This window comes from Psammomys obesus, unplaced genomic scaffold (assembly GCF_907164565.1).
Source record: "Psammomys obesus unplaced genomic scaffold, mPsaObe1.curated_primary_1811, whole genome shotgun sequence".
NCBI classification, from domain to species: domain Eukaryota; kingdom Metazoa; phylum Chordata; class Mammalia; order Rodentia; family Muridae; genus Psammomys; species Psammomys obesus.
Window position 1 is genome coordinate 40,218,402 of NW_026591086.1, and position 10,803 is coordinate 40,229,204.

General features: G+C 45.0%; 1 protein-coding gene across 1 annotated transcript in view; it reads left to right on the plus strand.

The window, feature by feature from the left end:
* Positions 1 to 8,688: 8,688 nt before the first annotated feature.
* Cln5 (CLN5 intracellular trafficking protein) overlaps positions 8,689 to 10,803 on the plus strand; it is a 7,764-nt gene continuing 5,649 nt past the window's right edge. The window contains exon 1 of the mRNA XM_055609589.1: positions 8,689 to 9,146. Coding sequence (XP_055465564.1) covers positions 8,689 to 9,146 — 458 coding nt within the window. The remainder of the gene's footprint in view (positions 9,147 to 10,803) is intronic.

The following is a 10,803-nucleotide window of genomic DNA, read 5'->3' on the forward strand; positions in this document are numbered from 1 at the left end:
TAAAGTGCAATTAATAAAAAATAAAATAAAATATCGTTTTGTCTTTTCAACCCATCTCATACAGAGACCTACAATAGATAGACACATATGCTTGGCTTCTGTTACTTAAATCTTCCCTTTGGGTTCAGTAATTTGTTCCCTTCATTGCTGGGTGTCATTCTAAGGTCCATGGTAACTTGTGTGGGAGACCTCTCCAGGTACTGTGGATAAATGCTAGCCTGTTATTCAATTAGCAATGAGAGTGAGGACTTAATACCCACCAAGGGATGTACCTCGTATAGGTAGGTGGTAGGACATCCAATGAAACAGGTCTCCAGTCCTCATGAGCTTGCAATCTAGTGTGATTGGACAGGAAGCACCTCTGTGCCTGCTCTTGCCACACTCCACTTCCCGTTTTCCTGTCCTGCTGTGGGTGTCAACTTCTGAGAACTGAGCTGTGTTCTCAGGGTCCAAAGCAGGACAGCAGTCCACGTCACACGAGAGTCTTCTTTCAGATCCCCAACATCCACGGGAAAAGCCAGGCCTGCTGGCCTGCACAGGTCACCCCAGCCCTGGGGAGTCTGATACGGCAGGATGCTGGGAGCTCACAGTTCATCCAGTTTAGCCACAACACTGACCTGCAGGTTCAGTGAAATATCCTGCCTCAAAAATAAGGTAAAGAACAATAGGTGAAGTCCCATGACACCAACCTCTGGCCTACACACACACACACACACACACACACACACACACACACACGTCAAATGCATAAACAGACAGACAGAATAACGAAAGCAAATGGCACATGAATAGTTGATAGAAAGTAAGAATTCGGTATGTTTGTAAAACAGTTGAGTGTTTTACAAGCAACTAGTCCAGTGCCTACTATATTCTTTGGCACCAACTGTTTCTAGCTGTATAGCACGTGGAAACAATGTATGATACATAACTTCTAAAAACACCATGGCTTTATGTGACCACAAAGAACACAAGATAACTAAAATTAGCTCAGGCTTCTAGCTCACTCATAAATGTAAAAGGCTACATCCCCGCTCCTGTAAATCCTCCCTGCTTTTTATTGGCGCTCCTGTCACAAAGCAAGCGCCAGGTACCTCCGATGCTGAGGGAGGAGCCTCCCGGGAGGTTAGGGAAAGTCCGGAGGATCCAGGAGCCCATCTGCTTGAAATGTGGCACGACAGTGTTGCTTTTGTTTTAAAAAGTGAAAATTCAAAACGAAGTGTGCTCACTCGAAGAATTCATGGACAGAATAATTGAATGCTGCTTCCCCAGATATGGCGGAGCTCAGGCTTGAAGTTCCTACCAAGCCGTGGCCTATGCAGTCCATTTGGTCAGAGCCAAAATATTTTTACTTGGACAAGTTCTTCTAATTATTTCCTCTAAGATGTTCATTTAAATACCCAGCTAAATAGGCAAATGAAGAGTGAATCTACAAACAATAATAAATAGTTAAAGCAACCACGATTTACTATAGAGTTACTATACTGAATTTATTTTCTTACAGAGAAAGCCAATGTGCTTTGAAAGAATACACCAGTTCTTATCACCTTAAAAACACAGTTCATTGTCATCCCCACCCTCACCCCTGAGGCCAGTCACTATGCTCATCGTAGTCTAGCTTTGTAATAAAAGCTAATGTGTCATGCTGTCGGAATAGCAGTGATGTGTATATGTGGGAGGGAGGAAGAGAGAAAGTAGGGCAAAGCTGCTCACCTCTCAGGAAACGCAACCTCTGCTTCCCTGTGTGTCATGGTCCGGACTGCTGAGGCTTCAAAAGCAGGACAGTGTACAGCTGCCAGGCCAGGCCAGGCCAGATGCTGAGGGGTGTCCTGGTACCCAGGAAGGAGTGGAGCCCTCTTCCCAGGACTGTGAACAGTGCAGCCCTTGTCAGCTAATGGTCTTCTAGGCCGCTCTAACCCCACCTGAAAAGACAGGAGGAGCCAGGCAAGCTGATGAGAATTTAGACCTGAAATTTTGGCAAAAGCTGAGGGATGTGATGGGATTGCTACATCAGATACGCATGTTGAGTCGTCACACTGTGCTCCATAAATATGTAGAGCTAAAATAGTAAAAACTGGAGTAGGCTGGAGAGATGAATCAGCAGTTAATAACACTTGTTACTCTTCCAGATGGCCTGAGTACAAAAAATTCCCAGAATCCACATGGTAGCTTACAGCTGTCTGTAACTCCAGTTCCAGAAGATCCAACTCCCTCTTCTGGAGTCCTTAGACACTAAGCACATCCGTGATACACAGCCACACACGTGATGCAGGCAAAACATCCATACTCGTAATTTCACTTTTGAAAAAGAATCAGAGTATGGTCAGTAACATGATCAGAATCTTTAATTGTCTTCTTCAGCTGACCATGCTTTGAATTAATCAAGTCCCTTCCATTTTTAAAAGTCAACATGCACTAGGCCTCAACTCTGCACAAAGAGTGAAGGAATGAAGGCAACGAAGGAATGCAGAGAGTGGGAGAGCTGGGCTTCCCCATGCAAGGACACAAAAACTTGATTATCAAATACCAAATGGTCAGCCCTGAAAAGATGCATGCATGTAACGTTATACAGACTGAGCAGGTTACACTTACGGATAAAAGTGTATATACATATGCATATATGGATGCAATAACAATTAGAGGAAAAAAGAGACCATGAATTTGAAGGAGAGTGGGGAGGAAGGGTTTGAAGGAAGGAGAGGTAAAGGAGATGTGTAAGTACATTATAATCTCAAAATTAAAAGTCAATGGAGCAACTTATAACTGACAGATTTGGGTAGAGGTCCTTTGATAAAGGTGGCACATAATAAATGACAGGAGACCCTTGGGATTGTAATGGCTTCAGTTGAGCTCCAGGAATGCCAAATGGACCCCACAGACGTAAACTTTTATAACCTAAGAATAAAAATAGCCAGGTGCAGCGGCACGTGCCTGTAATCCTGGCACTTCTGCAGAGTCCCTAGTGTTCAGATCACATTCGAAGTTCAAGGAAGCTGGAGTCTGGCTCGAGGAGAGAGTGGCAGTGGCTGCAGTTGACCCCTTCACTCAGGAAAAAGGAGGGTAGGCAGGTGTGCTCTGCTTCTTCCTCAGACCCTGGGCTGCCCATTCTGAGGGTGATCTTCTCTGGAAATGCCCACAGAGAGGTGAGTCTCCCAGATGTTTCTAAAAGTTGACAAGACCAATTACCACAAAATGAGTTCCAGTTCTCATTATGAGATATATCCAGAGTGTCTTAAAATTGTAAGAATTAGACTCTACTGTAACTTTTAAATTCTTTATTTTGGAAGAGAAAGATAAAGGTACAACCACAGGGCAGGGTGTGGCAGTGCACTCTTTAAACCCCAGCACTCTAGAGGAAGAGGCAGGTGGAGCTCTGTGAGTTCAAGGCTAGCTTCAGCTACATCGTGAGTTCCAGGCCATCCAGTACTACACAGTAGTGCTGTAACGAATAAAGGAAATAAGTAAATAAGTCAAAAATATGAAATACTTATAAATCTGTCTTTTATTTGAGGAAGTGACATCACAGAGCAAAAACTGGTGCTTGCAATGCCAGGGTCCCCAAAACGCAAACTCTCCATGTGGTCTCCAAAGCCTCTGGGCTTCAAAGTGTGGCCTTTATCTCACCACTATCAGCATGTGACAGCATGCATCCTGTCAAGTTTGTTTTGGAAAGCAAAAGTGTGTCAGCTGGAGTGCTGGGGAATCCCCAGGGTGCTTTGAAAAGCATTAAGCATTATTACTGATTTCCATCCAAGAAAGTTTGCCGTAACTGGCCTCAGGTGTGGGTCAGGCACTTTTTTGTTTTTGTTGTTTTGTTTTGTTTTTAAAGCACTCCAGTTGGTTTTCAGGAGCAGCAAAGTCAGAGTACCACAGATCTGTGCTAGATAGACACAAAAAGTTTCAAGACGGCAGGGGCACACGCAGCACTTTCCAGAAGTTAGTGAGCATCCATTAAAATGAGTATTTCACCTCACAGCTTTAGGCTAACTCACGAGGTACACTGACAGCAGTCTGCCAGATCTCAGGCATGTGTCCCCATGGGCTCTCCTGGCACTTTCCTCCCACACGTCTCTCCTCCTCTACTGACCTCTCTCGTGAATCTGCTTGGCTTTGGGAGTAAATGCCTTCGTCCTCAAAATGAGAAATAAAAGCAAATGGTGTCTCTGCATGGATTAAAAACAAAACAAAACCAGTAAACCAAGCAGAAACATGAAATAATTTCTGAATGTCTCCCAGCCACTCCAGCTGTAAATATCCCAACACAGCCACAGGATAGAAAATGGAGGTGCCCTCCAGAGGGAGAAAATAAGAGCTATACAGAAAGAGACTAGGCAATCACAAAAGGGTGGGTTTTACAGAAAGAGCCATAAATAGATAGGTCTGCTTTGTAGATAATTGTTTATTTTTTAAATTAATATATAATCCCCCCCATACCTCATCTGTGCTCTCTTAAATTCATGGCCTCTTTTTAATTATTACATGCATACGCACACACCTAAATATATAACTATAGTCTTCTCAGGCTGTATAATATTACTTATAAGTATACAGACTTCAGGGCTGATTACTTGGTAGTGGATAAACCAATTGGCATGCTTTACCCCAGAGAAGACCGTTTCTCCTGCATGCATTCCCCAGTTACCCGAAATTCATTGTCTGAGAGCCTCCCTCTTTCACCTTCATCTGCCTATCAGTGTTGTTCTTGTTCAGTCTTGTTTCAACAGCCTAGTTGTTAAGACTTCATGGGTGCGGCTTCCCTGTCCTTCTCAGGACATGCACTCTCACAGCAGAAGTCCTGACCCTCTGACTGTTAGGAGTGTTTCCACCCCCTCTTCCATGATGTTCTCTGGGCCAGAGGAACAGGAGTTGTGTGGTAGATGGATCTGTCAGAACTGGCCACCACACGGCCGCTTGTTCTCTGTATTTTGATCGGTTGTGTTTCTTCGATATTTGAAAGACATTTGTTGTTTTATTATTAGAGACTGAAATCTGCAAACTCCAGGAATGCTGTTTTTATCATTCAACCATTAAATTATTAGCTGTGTGTCTTCCGGCAGAAATTCACTGTGGCCTTATGGTCCCAGGGTTTAGTAGCATCCTGAATCCACATTCAAGCAGAACTCTAACTTGAGCTGTTCAAAATCATGGGCAGAAGGCTGCACACCCGGAAGGCTGCCTCTAGCCTTTGACCTAGAAAGAGACTGACATGGCTGACCACTGTGGGTGCCAGAGGCCCAGATTAGGAAAGAGAAGTACACATGACTTCTGTGACAAGCAGAAGAATGGGCAGCTGTTCATGAAAACACATTTGTATCGATAGATATAATTAGTAGAAGAAGAATAAAAATATTGAGTTTGGGAAACAAAATACTATGGTCTGGTTGTGAGTGTTGGAGGTCAGATCTGTCTCCATCGCTGTCTGTTGACACCAAGGAAAGCACTCATTGTCTCTGAGTCAACATCCCTTAGGTGCGAATTCAGACAGTAACACTCTCAAGGTACAGCTTTGTTGTAGGGTACAGATAGCAAATACTGTCTCTGTCAGAACCTTGACACAAGATATTTTTTTCCTCCCTGAATAGTTTGTGTCCTTGGTTTTCTTTGATATGTGTAGTTAAAATGGGGTGTGGTTCAATGGTAAAGCTCTCACTTAACTTCTCTCAGGCCCTGAGTTAGACTTTCAAAACCAGTATGTATATTGGAATTCGATTTTAAGCTGAGTTTATTAGACTATACCAACAAAGCTTGTGCAAATGTACATCCACAAATTTGTCTTAAAAATCTATTTGGCTTCTATTGGTGACTCACAACATGACAGCATGCCACCCAAAATAGATTAGCTATGTTGGCATGGCACAGAGTCTGGTTTATGTAACTAAGGCAGGAGAAAGAAAACAGAAGTCCAAACAGTGAGCTGGCTAACATCAGGTTATTTTGCAAGAGGTCAAGTGGAGGGGGCACTCATTACTCTGTTGTGGCAAAATATCTAACAAAAGCAACATAAGGAAGAAAGGGCTTATTGTGGCTGAAGTTTGAGACTATAGTTCATCATGGTGGGGGCACGGTGCTGGAGCATGAGAAAAATGGTTTTATTACATCTGCAGGATGGAAGCAGAGAGAGAGAGAGAGAGAGGGATGAATGCTGGTAACTATCTTGCTTTCTTGGTTCTGGCCACATTCAGGATGGGCACCCACTTCTGTCTTCAATCCCAACATTTGGATACACTCTCAAAGATACAGTCAGAAGGGTGTTTTCTGTGGTAATTCTAAATGTAGTCAGACTGACCCTGAAGATTAACCACCACAAAGAACTGTCTTATTAGATCAACGCACTTTGGGCTATTTTTATTGGTTGTTATAAATCTCCAGGTTACAGAGTTTCTCTGTTTCGTTATGATTTCATTGGATGCTCTTTCAGACGACTCATGTTTGATTCCCAGCACTCACCTGGTGCCTAAGAACTGTGTGTAACTCCAGTTCTGGGAAGGATCTGATGACCTCTTCTTGCTTCTGAGGGCACTACATGCACATGATATACAGACATACAAGCAGAAAAACCTATACACATAACAAAATTAATTCACTTTGTTCACACAACAGAGAGCACAATCCATTTTAGTTTGATCTGTCAAAACCCAGTGCAGGAGTTCAGTCCAGAGAGTCCAGAACAAGGGCCTTTTATTTGTTTGTTAATTGCGGCTTTTAGGTTTTGTTTTGAGACAAGGTATTGCTCAATAGTCTAGGCTGCCTTCTAACTGTAGATCCTCCTGCCTCGGCCTCCTGAGTTCTTGGATTTCAGATGTTCCACCATGTCCAGACAATGCGTTTTTGTCACATCCTGTAAAGAAGAGACAAGTGTTTGTTATGAAGCTGGCTTTCTTGAGAAAGACTGACATACTGTTTGAAATAAAAGTAAAGATCATATCAATACATTAGTGCAAGCTTTCAGACTTGTCTAAAAGACTCAGTGTAAGTGTCCAAGGTTGTAAATCCTAAGTTTCTTGATTTGGAATTAGGGTTTAAGTGTCATATATTAAACAGATATCCCCATCCATTTTTTTTTCATGAATGGCTATTGTAATTTCTAAGTTTAGTAAATTCAACCCAAAATTGTGATATAAACTCATCTTTGACCTAAGATAAATTATTTTGTGATACGCAAGTAAAACTGTCAATAAAAATCTAAAAATAGAGGCTATAGTATAGCTGATGTATTTGTAATTTCTAAGTTTAGTAAATTCAACCCAAAATTGTGATATAAACTCATCTTTGACCTAAGATAAATTATGTTGTGATATGCAAGTAAAACTGTCAATAAAAATCTAAAAATAGAGGTTATAGTATAGCTGATGTATTTGTTTAGGGCAGTAAAGCACCTATAAAACAGGTAAGTATATCAAAGGCCAACAAACCTAGGAGGAAACTATTCATTTGTAATTAAAATCAAAATATCCTTGGCTCTTACATTAAAATGTGGTCAGAAACCAGGTATGGTGGCACATGCCTTTAATCCCAGCACTCGGGAGGTAGAGGCAGGAGGATCTCTGTGAGTTTGAAGCCATCCTGGTCTACAAGGTGAGTTCCAGGACAGCCAAGGCAGTTATACAGAGAAAACCCTGTCTTAAAAAAAAAAAAAAAGTAATTAGAAAATTAGTGTGCTCAAGGTAAAGGCTTTGTGTTCAACAAAACCCTTAGCAGTCTGAAACCCTTCTCAGAATAATGATTCACTATGTTCATGGAATTATAAATGAGAAAGCAGAGATGAGCTTGCACTTAACAAGCTTGCCTGGGTAGCCCTCTTCCTGGAGTAAAGTCAGCTAGAACCAGCCTGAGAGCTGCTAGGAAAGCGTCTTTCTCCCCCACCCTAGTAGAAATTAAAGTATCATAATGGCATCCTGCTTGTTAAGTCACTGAGAAACTTTATCTCCTAAAACTCACAGACTAAGATCTTTCTTTTGGAAAATATATCAGCAAGGATGGAATCTTTGGCAGGAGAACGTCTGAGAATCAGCCTCACACTATAACCCAGAGAGGTCCAAAGCCTTTGATAAAGGGTTTCTAGACATGCCATTCCTACCTCCTTTTAGCTTCAGAGTTTGCTAGCAAAGAGGATCCTAGGTTCACCTTGTGACACACAGTGGCTTTGCTCGGAACCCCCCCCCCCCCCCCCCCCCTCCGCCCCCCTTCGGATTTTCCCGCCCCCCCCCCCCCCCCCCGCAAGATACTGCTCATTTCAGTCTCATCTCCACACCATCCTTCCCTAGCATCCTTGAGTTCTCCTGGCTGTCATCGCGCAGGTCAGTGTCCTGATAAACCGTAAGATTGCAAACTGGGCAGGGAGGACCCGAAGGTAAACCACTGGGTTAAACCTAGCCCTATTGGTCGGTCCTAAGCTTTGAAAAGTCATGCACTAAAGAAAAATCACCAGTGTGAAGGAGCAGGCAAGGATAGCTTGGAGTCTAAGCTCACAGTCTTGAGGGCACAGCTTAATACCAAGTATTGCAGAGGGCAGAACCAGGGCAGAGCGGAGCCAATCTGGTGAAGCTGTCTATTGTTATTCCCGACCTTTGCAACAGGATCCGGACAGGTGAGGACAATCATTTCCTGTAATGTCTCCATTTTTAACCCCCCTTCCCCTGGGCACCTACTGTCCCCAAGTTCAGATTGTTTGCTGGCACCTGGCCTGGGACCATGTGGCCCAAGAAAGTCCGTACGTGTTTTTATTGTTGTGGCTACAGTTTCGGTGGTGGTGGCTGCAGCGAGGACAGAAAGCACCATTGCACTGGCGGCTGTGACACACAGCCACCTGTTTGGGGTGAGGTCTGCACTGCCAGTTCCAGGCTCCTTCCGGGAGGACAGAGCCTTTTAGCTTCCGGCGCACGCGCGGTGGAGCAGAGGCGCTCGGGCCGGGCCGGGCCGGGCCGGGCCGGGACAGTGGTGGCGTCACGCGCCCCGAGGTCACGCGCCCGCGGCGGCGCGCGCGCTAGACCGACGCCGGGTCCCCGGAGCCTCCGGGATCTCGGCGAGCGGCGGATGGCGCGCGCCGGGCGACAGCGAGCGCCCTGGTGCTGGCCGCTGGCGCTGCTCGGGCTGGCGGCGACTCTGGGCGCGTGCCCGACGGCCGGGCGCCGCTGGCCGGTGCCCTACAAGTGAGTGAGGCCGAGCGCGGGGCGGGGCGGGGACGGGAGGGCGCGGAGCCGATGCCCTGGCACGCTCGGAGGGGCACGGCGAGCGAGCGCAGTTCCTAGCTAGTTGGCGATTAGAGGTCTTCACCGGCAGTGCAGAGTTCTGGGAGGGATGGAGAGGGACAGTGCTGCACTGAGTGACTTTTGGGAACAAATGACTGGCTCCGAGAGCAGGTTCAAAGGTTTTAAAGAATCCTTTTAGTTCATGCTTTATCCTTAGCTGTCATTGCAAAACTTCTGGGCAGATTTTACAGGGAACGCCACAGCTCAGGGTGTGTCCTTACTGTTGTAAACACCAAACCCGAAGAATCTCTTCCCCGGGCCAGTCAGGATCACCTTGTTGGTCCACTCCAACCTGGAGGTAGGGCTCCTCCGGACCTGAGAGGATGATTGTAGTCTTACATTGCCCTAGATTGCGAAATGCAAGGCGCGCAGGGGTGGGGATCGTGCTGGGGAACTTGGTGTGGACAGGGAGAGGTGGAAATGGGAAAGAGCTGCAGCTTTTGAAAACCAGTGTTTCACGTCACAGCATGAGGGGAAAGGATCACGGCTTGATGAGGGACGGATGGCATGTTCGTCCGGGGAGTTCTGAAGGCTGCAGGTCAAATCTGGTTCCGTCAGCTCGTCCTGTGTGTGGTGGTCTTAGGAAAATTACTCAGTATCTTCATGCCCACATGCCTCAACAGAAAACAGGAAATGATAGTGGCACTCTCTTGGCAGGATCCGTTCTAACTAAAACCAGCTATTGCCAATCTTAACTCTCTGCGTGTTCCGTTCATGAACTGGTTCTGTCTAAAGTATATGAACAAGTTTAGAGTTGAAGCTGGTTTTCATGAAAATGTGCACAAGAAATAAAAACTAAACAGTCAATAAAACAGTGAGATTGTAAATCTCAAAGTATTTTTAGTTAGTACCGGGACACCGAGGCTGACTGGGTTTTGTTTTCTAAAGAAGTCCCGACTTGGTATATTTGCCGTTATGAAACTTCCACTTGATTTAGACTTACTAACTTCACTTTGACCCAGAGTAGGTTGGCTGAGGGTTATGAAGCCCACACATAGCTAGATGTTTGTTTAAGCCAGCAGGGGAAGATCTGAGTTAGCGTAGAAGTTTTGGTTCCTGGGTTAAGGCTGAAATAAAATAACTCTGACTGGAATCTTTAGGCTCTTAGAATTCTTCCTCTTTCCTTTGCATAAGTGTCGCGACGCGTAGGAGGTGATCAAGTAGAGAAGTGTGCTGGGCCATGGCCCCCGCCTGTTCCAGTTGAGGTGTCCTTCCTGTGTTTTTCTGTTTGTTTTGATTTGGTTTTGGTTTTTTGTTTTGTTTTGTTTTTTTGAGACGGGGTTTCTTTGTGTAGCCGTGGCTGTCGTGGACTCACTTTGTAGACCAGCTGGCCTCAAACTTACAGAGATCCACCTGCCTTTGCCTCCCCACACACCTGGTTTACCTGTGTCGCCATGTCTTGAGGCCTGAATTCATGTTTGTGGCTGCTGCAGCCCCTTGAGCTATCTCATGGGTTCTCAGCTTGTGAGTCGTGCCCTCTTTATGGGTCAAGCCATCCTTTCCAGTGGTCACATATCATATCATATCATATCATATCATATCATATCATATCATATCA